Consider the following 21485-nt stretch of genomic DNA (forward strand, 5'->3'; position numbering starts at 1 on the left):
TTCTATTTAAATAAATGTAAACTGTAACATTTTGAATTAATTTAAAATAATAATGATAATTTTCCTCTTTTCTATTTCCATCATGGATCAATGGAATCTCTGTGTCTAAAAAATAGAATAAAAATATAATAATAATAATAATAATCCAGCAGCTGGCTCACGAGCACATATACAATGCACTGTAGAAACAGGGGACAACTGCCTCTCAACCCAGCATTTGGGTAAAATAAACAAAAAAAAGTCGATTTCTAGTCTAACCTTTAACATACGTAATAAAAACTTTCCAGGTTAAATAAATTGATAGCGTTTAGATATTTACTTAGTAAGACATTGGGTTGAAATTTGAAATCGTCGACAGTTGGGTTAAACCATTTACACCTTGGAGGCGTCACTAATGGCTTCCAGTACTTTACTACAGTGCATGTTAACTTCGCCCGACAAGGTAACGTTTTATGTAGTTAATACGGTTTTCTTGTGCTTATCGTAATCTGTAAGATTTACTGACTGTCGTATCTGGTCGTGATGTCGGTTTTAGGTGCGAGACGTTATGGAACAATCCAGAGAGACTGTGATTGAAACAAGTAAGTGGCTTTAGCAGCTTAGCTAGCGGTCACCAGCTCTACAGCGTGTTTTTACAACTCTTTATAAATGTCAGACTTGTCAACAAAACCGTTTTTTTCTCGATTTAGTGGAGCTCGTCCATGTCACTCATGTCGTAGATGCCATCACGTTTTGGGCTCAGGTAATCCAAGCCTTCCTCTTGGTTAGCTAGTTAGCAAATTGATAAATAGTCATCTAGCTACATCAATAAGTTCTTCTATAGTTTGTGTTTGTATGCTATGTGTTCTGTAATGACATGTGAACCGTTTTACAATCTTTATTCCCTTTTTTATGGAGTATGTGACTGAGGATAAGGCGTATGAGAAGATGGACATGGTCCTGGCAGAAAAATGCCCCACTGCACAGAGAGCGAAGGGAAATCCAAGTCCCCACAAGGTGATCTATAGCAGTAACACAGTGTGTTTTATGATCCTTTAGATATTTTATTTATTTATTTATTTATTTATTTAACGCAATTTGGTGTACATTCTTATTCAGAATGGCATAACGCTTTAAGTTCAGGGCATACAGATATTAGTAAGTTAAAAACCCTGTTATTTTGCTGCTGCTCCTTGTGCCATGGTCACAAGTGCTATGAAGTCGCCCTACAACTGGATGCTATGGTAACGTACTTTAACATGCAGAACTTCCTGTTCTTTAATTACAGGTTTATCGTTAAAGCGTCTTTAATTTAGAGTCTGATATATCATTTCACAAAATCATTTTCTCTATTTTTATGTGACGTTGCCAAAATATCCATTAAGTTTACTCTGATTATGTAAAATTACCTCAGTCATGGTATTGCCGGCCTGAGACTCGAACCAACAACCTTAGGGTTAGGAGTCAAACTCTCTAACCATTAGGCCACGACTTCCCCCATGTAATGCAATGCATACATTATCATCATAGGAACTCAACAAGTTAAAGTATGGTAGAATGGGTTAACGCTCCAAAATACACAGGAGTGAAAATCTAGAAAGTGTATTGTGATTCTTTTTTATTTTTCTGTATTTTCTGTGGGTGTGTTTTATTGGTAGTTTGTGTAACACTTATTACTTTAAAATGATGCTGACAGTACGACTGTTATTACACTCTCCTGTACTATCAACAGAAATGGTGGAAATAATTTTTAGACAATTAAATTACTTTTTTTTGTTGCTTTTTTGTAATGGACAATCGTTAGCAGGGGAAAATCTATAGTGCACAATCTATGAACCTATTTTGAACCTATTTTGTATTGAAACAAGAGAAGCATCCAGAGGCGCTTTAATGCTTTTGTCCTTTACTTCTATGTTGCAGGTTTATGCCGCCTGCTACTCAGGAGACAGATGCTGGTACAGGTGCAAAGTGCAGAAGCAGATGTATGACACAGTAAGCACAATCTCACAATCAAAAATAATAATCGAAATAAAATTCCAAGTCTGCAAGTCCTTTTTGAATCGTTTGCATCGATTTGTCGAAATTATAGCACGGCTCTCCCGTCTTAATGTCTTAATGACCTTTTTTCCCCTCATCATTTTTAGTTCCATGTTGTTTATATTGATTATGGAAATGAGGAGACAGTAATGAGGTCTGATCTAGTTGAACTCCCAGAGGATGTGCAGTACGCTGCACTCGCTAAAAGATACAAGTTCTACGGCTTTCAATTAGCAAACGAACAGGATTCAACACTTTGCTCCCAGGTACCCATTGTGCAAACGTTGTTGTAACTGTTAAGTGCAATAAGTGAATGTCATTTTGTTAGATTCAAGAATAATGTGGAATTGCATACATTTTTATTTTGAAGTTGTTTTTATATGCCCAATTATTTTCTCTGTGCCTCTGATTTAGTTTGATTGTTTTCACCCATAAATTTCACCCTTAGATGTCGTTCCTTTGGCACTTTAATAACCTCACGCATTGTATTATAATAAATGCAGCCTGCTGAATAAAAGAGCTAAAATAACAAACTGTATCACTGTTCAAATCCTACTGAAGGTAAATGTCTATATACATCAGTGTTGTATATTGTAACTTCATATTCCAGGGGAAGTCCTTTCTTCAGAATCTGATCTATGGAAAGAAGTTGCGCATTAATACGATGTCAGAGTGCTTTGATGGAACGATCCTGGTTCAGGCATTTCAGGGCAATCTGGACATTGGTGAAGAGGTGTTGAAGTTTAAATTCGCCACAGTCAATCTACCAGTACCACCATCTCCCACTAAGGCTCCTCAGAAGCAGACTGGATTGTGGCACTCTAGGAGACCTCAGAGAGAAGGCGATAGCACGGGCTCTTTAGGATATGCTCCCAAGTTACGGCCCGGTGTCTCCAACCAAAAGCCTCAAGTCTTAATGTAAGATATTTGTTTCACTCATAATAAGACATTCTCAGTGGAAACAATATAGGGCTGCAGCATAATGGCTAAAACGCTAATCACGATATATAAAGCAGTGCTTCATGTAAAAATTTAGGGGAAAGGCATTTAAAATAAACAGAAAGCAGATATTTAAATTTTTTCACAGGTTTCCTACTGTAGTATGAGTAACAATTTTAGCTTTCTAAAACAAAGTCTTCTGGCATCCTTTCCTGAAAGCAAATCATGCTGTCGGATTCGATTAGAACAAGTTTAATAATCACTTTAAATGCTCTTTCAGTAGCATTTTCACTACTTAGTAATTAACTAAAAAGCTCACTTTAACCAAATGATTATGACCTTTTTATAGAATCAATTTAAAGTACAATTTAACGCTTGACGCTGAATCTTTCTGTTGCTGTAAAGCTGCTTTGCGACAGTCCAACGTTTGAAGCGTTACACGTACACAATGTGCAGCCTAGTCATCACATTTTTTTGAATATGACTTCACTTGATTATGATTCAGGTCATAGTAAAGATCCGTTTTAATGCGTTTTCTGTATGGCTTCAGGGAGGAAAGCTCTGGGAAAACCGGAATAGATTTCACTGTGCCAGAAGCAGAGAGGGAGCTAAGAGGGAACGAGCAGCCTAACACAGAGATGCTCCAGCTGTGTCATCAGGTCACCGAGCAAATGCTGAATGAAGCCAAGTCAGAGCTGCAGGTGCTCATTATTCTCCTTCTGCATTTAGCTTTAGTTTTCCCTAAACAATACATCCAGAATTTTGCAGAGGTTTTCTCTTTCCTTTCTTTTTTTTTTTTTGTGAATTTTTTACATTTTTATTTATAGTTTTTTTTTTACATTTTTATTTATAGTTTTTTTTTTTTGTGCAGACAGAAATACCTGATTCTTTTTCTAAATTTTTTGCAGAACAGACACATGTATGAAATTATTTTCTATGATGGCTATATGACGTGTGTGTGTGTGTGTGTGTGTGTGTGTGTGTGTGTGTGTGTGTGTGTGTGTGTGTGTGTGTGTGTGTGTGTGTGAACCCACAAGAGCTTTGGCTGTCTGATGTATCATTAACGTCAAACAATGCATCTTGATCCAAATCTGAAGAAAATTTAGCTCTACATTTATGACATTTAAAAGCTCCTCATAATATAGATTTTGCTTGATTTCTTCCAGCGCAAAATCCTGGAGAAACACTCCCAACCCTCATCATTAATCATCACTCACTAAATCAAAATCTGCCCATCCTGTAGCGCACACATCTTGGGTTTGCACAGTTAAGGCACAGATGTTAAATAATGAGTCTGTCAAGCATTTTTGCCTTTATTTGCCTTACATTTTTGCAATTATTTCTGCTGTGCTATTTTTGTTTTGTAGAAGGCAAGAGAAGAGGTACAAGAGAAAATAAAGGAGATAAAGAAACTTGAGAAGGTTAAGTGCGACCTCCAATATCATGCAGATCATCTACAACAGCAGCTACAGGAAGTCAGATTGGAGCTGGAGGTTAAACAAAGACTTATTTTAAAAGTTTCTTATAAATAAAGATATTTTTCATTAAACCCGGGCCTTTGGTGACTCTAAATGTTTGTCAACCTGTATGCATATAATCTGAACGAATTTCTTTGTTTTCAATTCACGCTGTGCTAACTTTATTGGTTTGTTTGACAGAAAGCGAGTGAGGAGCGTCCAAGAAAGGACGAGAGTGTAGAAGTCAACATGGACTCAACAGTATGTGAGAGGTTTTCTCGACTGGCTGAGAAAGTGGAAGCAGTTAGAAGAAACAGGTAACATCTATAAAATCCAAATTCCTATACCTTTCCAAAAAAAAATAGGACTCTAGCAGTGCAGTTGTTATGCAGGGAGGGAGTTCAGGAGAAACAATCAGGAGGCTTCTGAGACCTTGTGTGAGTCTGAAATCTTCAGTTCCTCCTTCTTGACTGTTAAGTACGAACTGATCAGTATATGCATATATATGAATAATCTGGACATATTACTTCCATCATGTTGCCTCTGTCATGTGACCTACAATATCAGATTAACCGCAAAACGTCTTTTCTATTCAAACACAACTGTTTTTTTTTTCTTGTTTAATCCTTCGAAGAGTTTAGTTTATTGAGGAACAGCTTTTAATTCCTGTAGCGCTTATACTCAGCTCGTCTGTGTTAGACTTCCTATTCCTTTGGCATACTGCTTTTATCCTACTGTATAGTAGGGTGTTAGGGATACACAGATGCAGCTTTAGTCTCTTTGCTGCACGTTTTCTTGTGGTTCAAGTGACCCTGCCTCCTAGTGGACATACTCCCCTGATGTGTATGTACACATGCTCACAGATAGGGGGTTTTTACACCTGGTCACTTCATGCGTTTTCTGTGATCTGATAGCTATTTGATCGTAAAAAGACCAGGTGTAAGTGCCCTCCGAAACGTTTTTGAGATGGATATAAATCCAATCGCTCAAACCACTTCAGGAGGTGGTCTGGGACGCATTTCAGATGAAACTGGACAGGTGTAAATGCATGTGGTTGCTCAAGACACATACGTCAGCGCTATACTCCTCCCAAACTGAAGTACGTCACTCGCAGGTGACTCGCGAGTCGTACATCGCACCAGAAACAAACATGTTTTCCCACCAGCGCTGGGTCTTTCAACCAGGTGTCTCATTTGGTCTTAAAATGCACTGCTGCTGCCAGCTAAAATGCAGCAAACAGTAAATGCTGTTTTTTGTAGCAACCGCATACACCAAAGCGTGTTCCATTTCAATTGCCCCGGAAATGAGGTGAAATATATTTGCATATTGGGCGGGAGTAGAAAGATCGGATCGATATCCGATTCGCCAAGACGCATTTATGTGGCCTAATGTAAATGGAACAGTTTTAACAAATCAGATAGCTATCGGATCAGAGAAAACACATGAAGTGACCAGGTGTAAAAAGGCCCATACACACGCGCAGTTCAGTTTTGTGGTTAAATCCCCTTTGTCTTTTTCAGGGAAAGAAATCCGTGCACTGCAGTAGAAAGTCTCTCTGAATCCGTAGTTCTGGTGCTCAATAATAAAATTGTCATGCCACTCACATCAGAAACACTTGAGGTGGCTTGGGAAGGCTACAGACAGGCCTTAAAGCAGCTTAAAGAGTGTGAAAATGTGAGTATTGGCATCATATTATATAATGAGTGTATATTCTTCACGCTTTATATCACTTTTTCTTTATTTGCATTCCATGAATTTACATTTGCCAGAACTTACAGTGACTGTGACATCTCATTCACCATGTACACATGTATCTAATTATTGCAATTGTGTTGCATAAGAAATCTGGATTTTTATGCAAACAACAAGAAGCAATCCAACTGAACTCACTGTAAAATATATCTCAGTTCTTTTTGAATGAACTTGGAAATGCATGGAAATAGTCAGCAGGCTTTTTTTCCCCAAATGTTTTGTAAAAAAAAATTTATATTCGTTTATTAACTTTTTATTTTCCAAAAAGTTACTTCTTGTTTTTTGTGTTCATTACTGAATCTAGGCCCGTTATAGCTGGTATTCATTGTCATACAAGTTATTGTAGAAATCAGCCGAAAGGAACTGTTATTGTCCTTTACCAGGTTGTGTTTCATTGGGATATAAATGATATTGCTTACATGTAAAATCTCTATCATTTATGGCTATGATGGAAAATACTAAGAACTCTGAACACAAAAGATTTGTACAAATCAGTTGCGTCCGCCAGCTTGATGGTCAGACTTAAGGTTAGACTTCGTAAGTCAGGGTTGTGTCTGTGGTGAAATTTGCGCTGATCCGTTAGTTCACTCAGCTACAAACTGTTGTAGAAAGGACATTATTTACATTTACATTATTTCCTGTCCAGTGGCACCCAAACGAGGATGGGTTTCCTTCTGAGTCTGGTTCCTCTCAAGGTTTCTTCCTCATCTCAGAGAGTTTTTCCTTAACACCTCATGCTTGTTCATTAGGGATAAATATTAGAGATAAATAGTAACTTACTTTCAAAATTTTTGTTCTGTTCCTATACTTCTGTTAAGCTTCTTTGAGACAATCTCTCAAGGAACATTGAGATTTCTCTGTAAAGCACATTGAGACAGTGTGAATTGTTAAAAGCGCTAAATAAATAGATTTTAATTGAAATCAGTTAATGGGTATTAACTGAAATTTAAACAGTTAACATACCTTTAAGCACAATTTGTGTGCTTTACATGTCTGAATGAGCTGGAAACTTGCCAGGAGCTGAACCCATGATGCCTCCATACAGTGTCGAGGAACGTTCATGATGGAAAACTGAGCCCATAGATCTCAGTTTTAAGAGTACAGAGCATGTTTTAGTTGACTTAAGATCAGCTGTTACACCAATTTCACAATTCTTCTATACAGGATACAGTGAATTAAAAAAAAAAAAATCACACAATGTAGGCTAATTTAACAGATATTTCTAAGACGTCTTGTCCACCAGAGCTTGTCCAGTACCTGGTAGTTCAAACCTTTCTTATTATATGGAAGCTGCAAGCGTTGAGTGCACGAATCTCCAACATTCCTCCCATTATTTTTGTTGAAGTTATCAGTGTATTAACAGAGCAAGGGCACTGTTTATTTGTGTTAGTATGGATATTTTGCTTGTTCTGTCAGAAGGGGGAGTTGCAGGACCTGGTGAACAGCAGGAATCAGGCTCGCAGTATTCTACTAACTGCCATAGATGACTTCCTTCTGGTGGTGGGGAGTCTGCCAATTAGTGATCGCTTGAACACCCTAAAGGTGTGTGTGGAAATTTGATATTGCTATAGTTAGTAATTAGGCTAAAATTAATTTTAAACCTATTTAATTGACTGGAGTTAAATAGATGTTCTCGGTCAGCATTGTAATGCGTGTGTCTGACTCCCAACTGTTTAATTAACAGGATGTCAACTCATCATTGATGGCTGTATTCGGTTCAGTCCAAACTGATGATGCTCAAGGTCAGTCTTTAGAGCAGTTTTGTGAGTGGAAAACTCAAAAGCTTCATAAGTTCAGAAATGTGTGCCAGGCGACAGATTATTCCCTCTGTGCTCTCAGTGACTGGGCAGCCAACACCAGCAAGGTACTGTGCAAAATTAAAACCTACTAAACTCTGTTACTCTGAGCAAATGTGTTATTTATTAGGTAATAAAGACAGTAGTGGTGTGTACCTCATACCTGATACCTAAGAAAACAACAATAAAGGCATCGATTTTCTTTTAGTTTAACCATTAAGAGATCATTCTAATGATTTTTTGTGTTTAGTTTTTCTGCCTGACTGAGAAGATTGCTGTGAGCCTGGAGGCAGTTGGTGCAGGAGTGGATGAGCTCCTGAAGCAGGCTGAGTCTGATGTGTGTGAGGAGCTGACTATTACATTTTTTGTGAGTGAGAGTGGCTGGTCTTATTGTATGTAAGCATTTAGATATTCAGTTCTGCTAGCTTTGTTTATTCGTGAGACATTGTTAATCTTCTTGCGTTTCTTAGGAGCAAAACGTTGAGGACATGAAAATAATGGCTGCTGCGTGCCATACAGTGATGCAGCATATCCAAAAAGAGCAGCACCTGCTTAGTGGCCTCAGAAAGATGTATGAAGATAACAGAAAGGTAAGAAGAGAGCACTAACTGGATGGCTTTTAATTTATAATGTACGATCGTTTAAGTGCTGATTCCTGTTAATAGACGTCGTGTAGCTTACGCTTTTTTCACTGTTTATACAAGTTTAAGGAGGACATGGTGCATTGGCAAAACAAATCACCTAAAGCAGATGAGCTCTTGCACATAAAGAAACGCATAAAGAGCCTGCGTTCACAGTTACGATGGAAACTGGTAGAGGTGGGCTGCCTGGAAGAGGTAACTAATTCACTAGTTTAACCCTTCTAAACGTTTGGTGATGTTTTCGTCCACTAGGGGCAGAGTTTCCCCATTTCTGGCCACATCTTTCTCTGTGTTTCAGCTAAAGGAATGATTTTTTGGGTCAAACCTTTATATAACAATCTATTACCAATTTAATTATTGATGTGAAAAATATGAATATACAAATAATAAGTTGACATATTAATTGGACTTTGTAATTGATAGGCAGATGACCTGGATCTGCCTGAGATTCTAAGGAAAAAGGAAGAGATTACTCAGACAAGGAATGCTCTCTTTCAAGAAATTGGGCACGAGAAAGAGCAATATGTAAGTTCAGCTTGGACTTTCATTCCACCATAACTGAATAATCTGCTTTTGGTTAACAGGAATTTTTTGTGTGTGTCATTATGCAGAAAAAACTGTCTGAGCTGGTAAACGGAAACTTCCCTGAGCTTCTGCAACTGTATCCTGAGGCAGATATCAGCAGTTACCTGGTGATTCATCAAAACATAATTGAACTAATAGCAAAATCTTACTGATCTATCCGACTAAAATTAGATTCATTTAGACTGTGCATTTGTTAGTCTTAAATCAGTTGTGTAAATATCATTACATGTGAGCATTTAAATATTGATGTGCCACTCCCTTGAATGATTGACCAGTTGTGTGTTGTTTGTTTATTTATTTATTTTAATGAAGTTGTTAATTGCTGATTATTAAGTTATGTGTTTGCATATTGCCAGATCTCTGAGGGGCTCTTAATGAAGAGTCTGGATCGAGACATATTTGATGCTGAGCCTATGAGAGAGCTGAGTGGGCGCAGGCCATTAGTGTGTACCGAGTTCCAGTGCCAAAAGGTGGTGCTTAAGGTAATTGAGTAATGGTTGCTGTTTAGGGTCAGCCGTTTTAGTCGTTGAATGGGGCCAGGTATCGTTATTGTAGTTGGGGCTAGTTAGTGTTATTGTAGTTGGGGCCAGTTATCGTTATTGTAGTTGGTCAGATCAGCAATGCAGAATGCATAAGCCTCCATGTAGGAGAACTAAAGCCTGTCAGCATTGTGTTCCACTAACAATCAAAGAAGAAAGAACCCTGAGGACTTTCAGGAATCTAAGAGCAGCAGACACTCAGCCAACATCAACGTGACTGAAATAGATGGTGTCTCCAGCTTTAAGTTCCTGGGCATCACATCTCTGAGGATCTGTCTTGGCATCAGAACACTTCAACTCTGCTTATGAAGGCACAACAGGTTAAGGTGTCTTTACGCGATGAGAAGACTTAAAGTTCATATATCCCCTGACCTCTCGACCAGTTTTTTCCACTGCATCATTGAGAGCATCCTTTTGAACTCCATTACATTGTGGTATGGCAATTCCACAGTGTGTGAAAGGAAATCACTGCAAAGGGTGGTGAAAACTGATCGATGCATCGTTGGCACCCAAATTCCTGCCATTGAGTCTCTTGACCAAGTAGATGTCTGCACAGAGCACACAAAATCATCAAGGATTTCCACCCCAGTCACAAGCTGTTCAACCTTCTTCCATCCAAGAAGTGATACAGGATCATCAGTACCAGAACCAGCAGGGCCAGTTATTTCCTCTCAACCATAAACCTATTGAACTCTACACTACACCACTAGGACACTTATGTCTCACTAATACTTCACTGCCTGTAATCACCTTGGCTACTGTTGTACAATCATTACACACTTATTGCACAGACACAATTCAGTTTTTTATACTTATTGTGCTGTATATACAAGTAGCACATATGGTTAAGCACATACTACCTGCTTTATTTGTTTGTTGTACATATATTTTACCATTTGCACTTCTGGAATAGATGCTAAACAGCATTTTGTTGCTAGGTACCTGTACTAGACAAGTTCTGTCTATCTATCTACCTATCCACAAGAGCACACACTTACTTTCAGCTATTTTTATTTGGAGCGCTCTGACAAGGCAGCCCATTTTGTTATACAGCAGTTTACTCTACTCTGCATTTTATAATCATCCCATCATGGTTTAGAAAACCATGTATCCTAATATCATTCTGAAATACTGCAATGAGTGCAAAATTGATCAAAAGAATGCAAATGTCAGATTTAAAATGTTCTAAATTAATCTGTCATCATAAACAAAGCATGAAGGTCTTTAAGCTTTCTGCAAGTGGCATCGGAGCAACAGGTAATATTGTGTTGTGGTCAGCTGTGAGCTGTCAGTAAAACCTATTGGCAATACAAGCCACTGGAAGTGGTAAGAAGCTCCATGCCATTGGTGTATTAGCTAATTAGCTTGGTAGTGGTTCTTAAGGATTAGAGTTGAGAATCTCAGCTAATTATTTTCTCTTTTTTTATGACCAGGGCTACTCTGTGGATGAAGAGTTGGAAGTGAAGATGATCAAACAGGCTGCACAATATCACAGAGCTCAGAATCAGTGTCCATCCTCTGCTATGCCTCTGCTGGGCCTGTTCTTCGGCAAGGTGCTCTCTTCCTATGGCAAATTTTTGTTCTGTTTTGTTTTGTGCTCCATGCTTTAACTCCCCTGCTGCTGCCAAGTGACAACAGGCATCTTAAGAAGCAGAGGTTTTAATGTCAGATCTGAACAGGCTGTGTGACAGGCTGTCACGAACGCGAGATAAAAACGGACCCAAACGCAGGATAGCAAAATAAACAGGGTTTAATAACAAAAGAACACTAAACATGACACCGACTAAAGACAGGACAAGACAACAGTAGATTCCAAGCTGCACAAGGCAACGCGGCACAGTTAAATAGACAGGGTGATCACAACGGGAAACAGGTGTGTGGAAACGGGAGGAGCAGACAAGTCAAGGGCGGGGCAGACACGTGACGAAGGACATAAACACATGCACGTGGCCAAAGTCCGGGCTGAGTCCTGACACAGGCAGTCTGTGGTAGTGACTCCGCAGTTAAGGCAATGGATTAATGATCGGATGGTTGGAACCGATTTAAAACAGCAGCTGGAAAGAGGCAACGTCACTTAACCTTCGATAGATCAATAAGTCGGTTTGATACGAGTCAGTTTACCTGTACTGTCCTAGAAGACTGCTACAGATAAGTGTAGAACCCATAATGTTTTAAGTAGATTTTTTAAAAACTCTAATTATGCTGAATGTGTGTTTCAGTCGGATCCTCTGGCCTACATCATAGTGCCTTACTACTCAAACGGAAGTCTTAAGGCTTTGCAGAAACTTAGCCCACTGACACCCTCTGTAAGTCCTCCGTTTGTACACTATATGGCAAAAAGTATTTATGGACACCAGACAAATCACATTTATATATGCTTGTGTATATATACATCCCATTCTAGATTCAGTCCCACATTTAGAGTCATTATAACCTCCACTCACGTGGTAAGGCATTACACTAGTATTTAAAGCAACATGGATTTGCCCATTCGGCCACAAGAGCATTAGTGAGGTCAGACTTTCAGTTTATCCCGAGCTGTTCAGGTCAGGGCCCTGTGTCTCAATTTCTTTGATTCCAGCTATTGAATCCATGTGATCCTAGACCTAACATTGTCATGTTGAAACAGGTTCAGACCTCGTAGCTCTAGTGAACGGACGTCTACAGCATACGGAGTCATCCTAGACAATTGTGTGCTTCCAACTTTATCAGAACAGTTTGAGGAAGGTGCACATATGGGTGTGATGATCTGGTGTACACAAATATATATTCTGAAAGCGGGAAATAATGAAAGCTTGTGGAACTTTGGTCTGGAAGCATTTTTCCAATCAACTTTAACTTAATTGATTTCAGAAAGTTAATGATTTTCTTTCAAGATAAAAGATTACAAAGTTCTTATATTATTGCTAAATTATCATTTATAGCACTATGCAGTAGTTTATATACTCTAACAATGTACTTTTTGCTTATTGCTTCATATTGATGTGGTTTGTAGGAGATTGGGAGGGTGATGAGAGGAGTACTTCTTGGGCTCCAGAGTCTCCATGAATCCTGCATTATACATGCCTCTCTAAACCCCAACAACGTGTTTGTTCTCAACCGAAAGCAAGGCATCGTTGGGGATTTTGATTTCACAAAGACACCAGTGAGTATCTATCAATCCAAATGAACTATAAAAAATACAGGGGTAAATACTATGGTCATGTTGACTAGCATTGGGTCAGTTATCTGTATTATCACCTCACAGGTCTGAAACATGTCCAGGGGTTTTTGTGAGAAGTATTTTTACATTTTTGCAAACCTTTATTTCCGCACACCATATTTCAAGTATGAGTGTTGCTTCTAAATACCACATTTCTTGTATTAGCCAACTGTATCCATCCCACAAAGCCAGGGGACATGAATGGTTTGATTCAAACCGCTGCTTATAGCTTATTATGGTTTAATAATGTGTTACAGTTATTCAGATTTATTTGTTACAGATTGTGTGGTGTTTTCAGTATGTTGCAGAAAAGATTGGTGCTGTTTTTCTGCCCCCCGTATTTTTCCCCATCCACTAAAAATGTAAAATGTATGATATTATATCCTTATATATATATATATATATATATATATATATATATATATATATATATATATATATATATATATATATATATATAAAATGTGTTTACTAAGATGGTTGTATATTTAAAAGAAAGTTCAAGATGGATTTTAGTAACAGAAATCTCATTAGAAGTTATCTTGCTTTAAGACACTATAACTGTCCATAACCCAGTTGTATGGCAGAAAGCTGCAGTATGTGTCCCAAGCCTAAGGCACATGCTTTACATGGATGTATATATTCTCAGTATGAGCTTGTAAAATTCCACACATCCTAATATAAACTTTGTTTTTTTTTATCAGAAAGTAAATGTATTTGTTTGTATATAATTAAAATCAAATTACAGACTATTTGTTACACATAAAATGCCATCACACCTAACTTCATGAAATACCTGCATGTTTACAGGCAAAAAGTAGGTATTTTTCATGGTTTTGCAATTTAAATACTGAGCTAACATTTAGGGAAAGTATAATGAACTGTTTGGAGGAGAAATTACTGTGTGAACCATATTAGCTTTTTTTTTCTCCATAAACAAAACTATTGCGGAAGGCAGTTGTTTGAAGCCGTGTGAAATAGTGTATGACTATTTGGGTAATGTTTTGTTTTCTTCTTTCCAGGAGCAGCGGGCTGTTGACTATGGCATGGTAGCTGGCTCTATCAGTCTGGTCGCTCCAGAGCTAAGGCAGAGTGAGCCACCTTCTCCAGCCACTGACATGTACGCTGTTGGTGGCCTCGTGCTCTGGGTACGATGCTCCAGTGTTAAACTGAACATAATTCTCATTTTCCTTGAGGCAATACCTGGTTTGATAAATGGTGTTTAACACAAATGAAAACATTAAACATGCTTTACCTCTATACCATTTAAAAAAATAGCTTCATGCTCCTGACTACACTGGAGATGTGTTCAGTGAGCAACATGGCCCAAGATTGTCTGGATTACAGCTGGTAGGTGAATATTTCCTGGAAACGTTAGTGAGCTTTTATACTGTATGTGTATATCATTTTATACTTGTGTCTCTGACAGGAAGTCCAAACTCTCATCTCAAAGCTACTGGTCTGTTCTGGAAGACTGTCTGCTGCTGAAGCACTGCGTGACTATTACTTTCTGTTAGAAGAAAACTAATATATATATATATATATATATATATATATATATATATATATATATATATATATATATATATATATATATATATAGTTCTTTTTCATTTTTGTTGTATTTCTTGTTCTATTTTTAATTTTGTTTTGATCAAGGAAAAAAAACAAGAAAGACGCTTTTTCTTTTGAAGATTTGTTTAAATAAATAAAATATACCCAAGAATGTTGTGTTTTATTTAAAAATAGTTAAAGAAGATATTAAGACAAATTTAAGAAAGCTAAAGTAAAAATTAAGTCAATTTTATCACCAATCGCATTGGGAAATACCCTGCCAGTCGTATTTCTTTGCTGTCCATAAACCTATTTAAAATCGGTGTCTAACAATGATTAATTTAAAGACTCTAAATAATAAAGTTACAAGTATAAATGTCAATGTCAACCCAAACATATTTGTTATGCATTTCATAATTAAGCCCACTAAAATTGTTGCATGTGTAAGGGCCTAATAAGGGACCCCTACAGGGTCATTTGTGCATGACAAAGGTTACCTTGTCTGGTCCAAACCCACAGAAGAGCTATTTTTGCAGTATTGCCATGATAGAAATGTGGAACGGTACATTGCAACATTGAAGGGCTGCATAGCTGCTGACTGGTCAGTGTGGTGCTGCTGAATCCTGTCCACTGCTGTAAGCACCTACCATGGAAGAAGGTGGCCTGCTCTGATGAATCACATTTTCTTTACATCAGGTGAATGCTGAGTACTGTGGAATGCTTCCCTGTGGATGAGATGGTACCTGGATGCATAACGGGCAGTGTTTCTGGATGCTCCTTTGACAAGTACCACCTAAATAAATAGGCCAGGTACTACTACCTTGGATCTGCTGCTAACATCTTGGTGTCAGATACCACAGCACACCTTGTTGTATTGCCGAGTCCATGTCCATACCTTAAACAATCAGAACTGTTTTGCATGCACAAAGGGGGAAATATTTTCAATATTAGGCAGGTAGATTTAATGTTCTGGCTCGTCTGCGTATATAATATTTATGATTGTTTTGCAACCATCCTGTTTCCCCTAACTGTAAAAGGTGTCTTTTAAAAGAATGACTGAGCATATACACAATAACCTCTTTATTAAAATGCAGATTGAATTTTGTTTCATGATCCAGAGGTAAAGATATAACGTCTAAAAGACGCCTTCAGCAAGAACAAAAGTAATTGAAAACATTTTAGTTTTACTGCAATGTGTGCATAAAGTATGCTTGACATTAGGATTTAGTAGATCATTTTTGAACCAAAGATGATTGCTCTTAAATAAAAATGCACTTTACACAAGCTTGATTTAATGTTGCATAAACAATGGAAATCAACATTGATTCAAACCTTCTGTGCTGACTAACTCATAAACATTATATTAATCTTGGTAGCATGTGGTATCCCAGGTGTCGGGCTACCAAGTAGAAGGTTGTGAGTTCGATCCCAGCTGCCACTGTTGGGCCCCTGAGCAAGGCCCTTAACCCTCAATTGCTCAGTTGTATAAAAATGAGATAATGTAAGTCGCACTGGATATAAAAGCATCTGCTAAATGCTGTAAATGTAATAAAATGTAATCTTGAATTTCCCCTTCGTTTACTTCATTTCATTTATGATGTGCCTTTAAATAAAAAAATAAAATAAAATCACTATTATTAAATGAATGAGATTTGATTGGCCCCTAATTACCATTCAGGGTTAAGTTTTACAAGTAAACTTTATAAAGGGTTTAACAGAGATGGTCTCTTCATGAGGGTCCCATCCTCAGCCACAAGGTCAGTTCAGCCTTCTGTTGTTCTGGGTGTGTTCATTAGCTACCAGGAGACTTCTCTCTATTGATCTTAACGGATATGAATCATCACCGAAATGTGTACACGACCACAGGGGCTGCTATATATATAAAGCCTGAATAACGAGGCCAGGAAACCTTTCAGAGCTTATTGGAAACGTGGTTAAGAGTATTTGTGCCTCTGGTTTTTAAACATGGGGAAGTCTGAAGAGCGAGTTTTGCTCATTCTTGCCATTTGTGTGTTTGTTGTTCACACGCCAGCTGAAGCCTGGTACAAACAAGCAGCAGGACCCAGTTATTACTCAGTCGGTAGGGCATCTGGGCTGCTGTCAGGAATCAGGAGATCAGCGATTAGAAGAGATGAAGCGGACACACGGGACAGCGGAGGATTCACCCAAAATAACGCAATCTTACAGACAAATTCACGCAAGTTCGCTTTAAAAAATATGGTAAGCTCTCGTTTTATTCTACTACACAATTCTATTTATTCCTGTGACTGGTTTATCTGAAGAGATTCGCACGTGAGACATAATGCAGACGGATGGATTTGTTTCTAATAAGTTATTGACCAGAAACAAATCCTTGCTACAGCTGCAGGAAAAGCGAAACTGACACAATCACATGAGGTGAGGTATAAGTACAAATTTAGCAGTAGATCGTAAAGTTTCATGCAACCAGAAGTCAACTATTTATTATGTGCAATATAAATGAGAAATATTTCATCACAAGATAAGCTGCGCTGTGACACACGTCTAAATATACAGAGCATAATGCTGAAAAAGTGCCACTTCTCGTACTTTGCTAGTTGAAAATGCTTAAAAATGCAAATATTCCAAATGAATGTGTTGTTTTTATTAGTTTTTGGCTCCATATCTCTATATTAGCTACCTTAAAAACCTGACAAAACAAAACGTGAGCTGTTCTTTCAGCACCACACAGGAAACAAACTGCGCATGTGCAAAAGATTTGTATCAACATTTGTTGCATGATTTAAGATTTTATTTGTTACACACAGTATAGAAATTGCAGTGAAATGAAAACTCACACGACCACTTCTTAGACTGTGCAAATAAATAAACTAAATAAAAATAGAAGAATATTAAAATAGGATATGATTTGTATACTTTAATATACTATTTCATTCTTTTTTCTTCTTTTCTTTGCAGCCTGTTTGTGTGAAGGACGTCTTGCCGGAGCTGCAAAGCTGTGAGCTGATGCAGGACTCGACGTTTCGGTGCCAGGCGGCCGTCATTCTTACCCTCGACTCCAGTGACTGTGTGAACACTCGAGGATCACCTTTGTTTACAGACTGAAAAAATGACATGTGATGCAATTAAGTGTGTGTTCAGTCAGTAGACTATACAGTTTGTATGAAACTGGGGTGCCTTACTGTATTAGTCTAAAAGATCACACAGGAAAAAAATGAAAACAATATGAAGCCTAGAGCATATCTATGAACAGCACTTTCCCCCCAGTGTGTACGGATGTGTATGTATGTATAAGTGTGTGTACATACAATATTAATTCAAGATTGTGTCACTTACGTATGAAATAAAAAAACACATTTGCAAACATCATTATGATTTGCTGACATTAATTGAATCATTTACTGACTGATATGAAAGAAGACATAGCACACCTCAAAGAAATAAATAATGTTTGCTTATCACTAAGATCCCCATACTATAGGCATAGCTTAAACGTTTTGTGTATGCAATAAATTGTTCTTTACAGTACAGAGGTGTGGTGAGTGTACACCAGTTTGTCCATGGTCCATGTGCCATAACCAGGAAAGTAATACATCCCTTAAAACTTAACACATTTGTTCTAGCATTGACATGGGGAAAAATATTTACAATATAAACTTACACTCAAATACCAAGAGGATTTCATGCTATTTATTTCTGTAAGAGGACAAGATAACACTTACTGCATCATTCAAACAGTGCAAATTATTATTAAAGTCTTGCTAAAAGAAATGCTCTTACTCCAGTAATTTATCAAATTGATCAAAAAACTAAAAAAGTACTTTTATGATGTTCACCTTGTTCTTACTGTATGTGTTATGTTCTAGTTACAGCATGTTGCACTTAATGGATACACTGCACCTAGAAATAACATGTGTGTTATCCTTGCATTTGTTTTTATGATATAATTAACCAGTACATAATAACACGTAGTGTTTCAATATCATTATACATCATCATTTACATATTATATGTCATCACCACCTACTTCTGATTGATCACTTTTATCCTATGATGACAAATGGCTGACATTTTGGTCCTGTTAGGATGAAAATGTCATGTGGGCTTAGTGAATGGTCTAATAAGTATAAAAATGAAATAAATAATATGTTATGGCCTTCATTGTCACCATTAAAATTCAGTTGATTGCAATTCATCTATCCCTAACCCTATCACTGTAGTATAAATGGTATACATGTATAAATGTATAACCATGGAAAATGCCTTTGAACCCTCCTGAAATGACACCCCATGGTTGTTGGGTTTTTATAGACCTCAGTAGTAATTAAGGCTTGGTTGCTTGAGCAGTGTCTAGAGTCTTTGATGTCTTTAATGACATCTAATGTTAGAGTTCACAGTGAATATCATGTATTAAAAAAATAAAAAAGATCTACACATTTTAAACTATATGAATCATGTATTAAAAATAAAGCAGTTCATTATCTTAAGACAAATGATTTAAGACAAATCATTGAAAGTGCTCTATTTTCTCTCAATATTAGTTACATTTGTGAAGCTTCCTACTCGCGGCAAGGAACGAACAAATACCACAAAAGAAAATCTTTTGAGCAGTTTGTAGACCATCACATCTGACCATCAAACCCATAAATGATTGTTGAACATATAGACAATGCAAAGACAATTGTGTATGTCCACATTTGTTGTAAGAGGTTGTCAATATAAGCGGTAAGTGAATTGAATTCTGTTTAAAGAAATGTCTCTATTTAATAAATGAAATGGTGAATAACTAGCAATCTGATTCTGTTGTAGGGATTTAGACAGAACTTTTAAAGGTTTCCCAGAGAAACAAGCAGAAAAATCCTAAGTGCAGTAAAGACGATTTTTTTATTTATTGCTATTTATAAAATGAGGCCAGTAATATTGTATTAATGACTGTGCTTTCAAGCTTGATCAAGTATGTTACTCAACACAAAAGGGTGCTCAGGAAGAGTAAAATCATACACACTGAGTGCCACTACAATACAAATGGCACAGCCAGACATCTGAAATAGATGAATCACCTCTTGTTTATGTAATACACATGAAATATATTATACATGAACTCCTAGCAACAGCAGCCTTATTTAGTAATACGTGTATGATTTATTTTACATACACATACAGTATAGACAATAATAAATACACACATATTATTTTAATTATATGTTATGGCTACGTAGAAATCGCACACAAGTGAATTTAGTGTCAAGTAAATCAGGGAACAGTTAATTAATTTCAAGATCACAGATTCAATTTATTTGTATAGCATTTTTAACAATAGACAATGTCTCCAAGCAGCTTTACTGGAATAAAGATTAAGAACATAGAAGAAAGATTACAAAGTTTAAAATTACATTAATATTCATCACTAACAATCAAAACATCCATCAAAACAATAACAGCATGCTAGATATAGGGCACTCACTACCTCCATCTTCTTTTCCACTTTTGTCATAAATTACAGCTATTTTGTCAAGCACATGGACAAGTAAGTCTGTAGTCTTCCAGTTAGTTTGACTGTCCTGGTACATTTAATCAACCATAAAGAAAATGGACATGGAAGATCATCCACCTTTCTCTTACACCAAAATTCTTGACTTGAAATAACATCAGTTCTTTAGTGCTTCAGTCCTCAAAGTTTGTCACCATTAATTATTTAAAAGGTAGTATTTTATTTTGCCCATATAATCCATTCATTTCACTGTGCCTTCTAGCAATATACAGGAGAGATAAAATAATTTGTTATGTGGAGCCATCTACTTATTTGATATAGCTTTGTTCATTTATAAGTAATAAGCATGCAGGCTAGCATACAGTACATGTCACTATGACCCTTAATATAGTTCAAATGAAATAAGTGTACAAGTTACCAATGATACAGATACAGTAAGTACTTTTTAAAATATACTCCAGAGTTCCCCCTATTCTGCATGTCCTAGCAGCTAGAAACACTAAGTGTGAGCTCCTTTGTGTTGCTGTTTGATTAGCTTCCTTTCACTTAAATTATAAAGAACACATACAATTCACTTCAAGTTACATGTATAGAGCTTTTAACAATTCACATAAGTTTAGTTTAAAGTTTAAAATTAAGTTACTAAATATCTCTAACAATTTATCCCTAATGAACAAGTCAGAGGTGAAGGTGGCAAGGAAAAACTCCCTGAGATGATATCAGGAGGAAACCTTGAGAGGAACCAGACTCAAAAGGAAAGTCATCCTCATCTGGGTGACACTGGACAGGAAATAATGTAAATGTAAAAAATGTCCATTCTACAACCGTTTGCAGTGGAATTAAGCAGCCAAGAGCTCCTGAGGAACTAATGGGTCAGAGCAAATTCCAAGTTCACCACAGACCCAACATCGTTTCCTTCCTGCCGAAGTCTTTAAATAATCAACCATAAAGCTGGTTGACGCAACAGTTGTTCAAAGCGGGTGTGACGGTCTCCTGTGGTCCCATCCACAGCAATCCCATGATTGCTTTTACTCCTACTCATTTATGCAAATAACAACTCAGCCAATCAACAAAGGGTATAAAACCATGCAGATACTGATTAAGATGTGAAAATATTCAAAAACATCTCAGATCACAACTCAGACCTTACTACACACCGATCCTTGAGGTAGAAGCAGAAAACCATAACAGGTTCCACTTTTGTCAGCTGAGGTTACACTGGTGAAAAATCAGGTTAAAATGGTCGCTGTTAGTATATCATTGTTAGGCGAAGTGAGGGAGGCAGAAGCCGAGGCACCAGCAAAACAGGGCTTAATGAAAGAACTTGCAGAGTAAACACACTGGAAACAGTAAACAATAACTGACGCTGGAATGGAGCAAATGTGGTGCTTACATAGGCCAGTGTAATGAGACGCTGGCGATGAGCTCCGCGCAGGCGGGGCGTGCACAGGAGAAGAAGCAGGGTGCTCCCTGACAATTATTGAGTGTATAGATATAGAATAGTCCTTCAGGAGGTGAAACCAATAGTTTGAAA

At 37.3% G+C, this 21485-nt stretch overlaps 2 protein-coding genes across 3 annotated transcripts; both read left to right on the forward strand.

Moving 5' to 3' along the window:
• Nucleotides 1-193: 193 nt before the first annotated feature.
• Nucleotides 194-14501, forward strand: stk31 (serine/threonine kinase 31). 2 transcript variants are annotated; one of them, XM_027141445.2, is made up of 25 exons: nt 195-442; nt 536-581; nt 690-742; nt 898-996; nt 1900-1971; nt 2124-2282; nt 2627-2934; nt 3506-3656; nt 4323-4448; nt 4614-4729; nt 5933-6086; nt 7581-7706; nt 7849-8028; nt 8211-8327; nt 8431-8550; nt 8665-8796; nt 9025-9126; nt 9213-9293; nt 9543-9668; nt 11159-11278; nt 11945-12031; nt 12721-12870; nt 13950-14075; nt 14206-14277; nt 14357-14501. In XM_027141445.2, the coding sequence occupies exons 1-25, from the start codon at nt 395-397 to the stop codon at nt 14453-14455; spliced, it is 2970 nt and encodes a 989-aa protein (XP_026997246.2). In that variant the 5' UTR covers nt 195-394; the 3' UTR covers nt 14456-14501. The 2 variants fall into 2 exon arrangements, with proteins under 2 accessions (XP_047656426.1, XP_026997246.2); XM_047800470.1 differs by lacking the exon at nt 2124-2282 and having other exon boundaries at nt 194-442.
• Nucleotides 14502-16331: 1830 nt separating this feature from the next.
• LOC113639658 (neuropeptide B-like) lies at nt 16332-17829 on the forward strand. Its single transcript, XM_027141676.2, has 2 exons — nt 16332-16701; nt 17419-17829. The coding sequence occupies exons 1-2, from the start codon at nt 16447-16449 to the stop codon at nt 17563-17565; spliced, it is 402 nt and encodes a 133-aa protein (XP_026997477.1). The 5' UTR covers nt 16332-16446; the 3' UTR covers nt 17566-17829.
• Nucleotides 17830-21485: the final 3656 nt, after the last annotated feature.

Source organism: Tachysurus fulvidraco, chromosome 15, assembly GCF_022655615.1.
Source record: "Tachysurus fulvidraco isolate hzauxx_2018 chromosome 15, HZAU_PFXX_2.0, whole genome shotgun sequence".
Classification (NCBI taxonomy): Eukaryota; Metazoa; Chordata; class Actinopteri; order Siluriformes; family Bagridae; genus Tachysurus; species Tachysurus fulvidraco.

Bases quoted from the DNA above. Each gene is read 5' to 3' on its own strand.
- stk31 (XM_027141445.2), top strand. From the start codon at position 395: ATGGCTTCCAGTACTTTACTACAGTGCATGTTAACTTCGCCCGACAAG. The intron at 1,972-2,123 runs GTAAGCACAATC...CATCATTTTTAG, and splicing joins AGAAGCAGATGTATGACACA to TTCCATGTTGTTTATATTGA. The intron at 8,797-9,024 runs GTAACTAATTCA...TGTAATTGATAG, and splicing joins AGGTGGGCTGCCTGGAAGAG to GCAGATGACCTGGATCTGCC.
- LOC113639658 (XM_027141676.2), top strand. From the start codon at position 16,447: ATGGGGAAGTCTGAAGAGCGAGTTTTGCTCATTCTTGCCATTTGTGTG. The intron at 16,702-17,418 runs GTAAGCTCTCGT...TTTTCTTTGCAG, and splicing joins AGTTCGCTTTAAAAAATATG to CCTGTTTGTGTGAAGGACGT.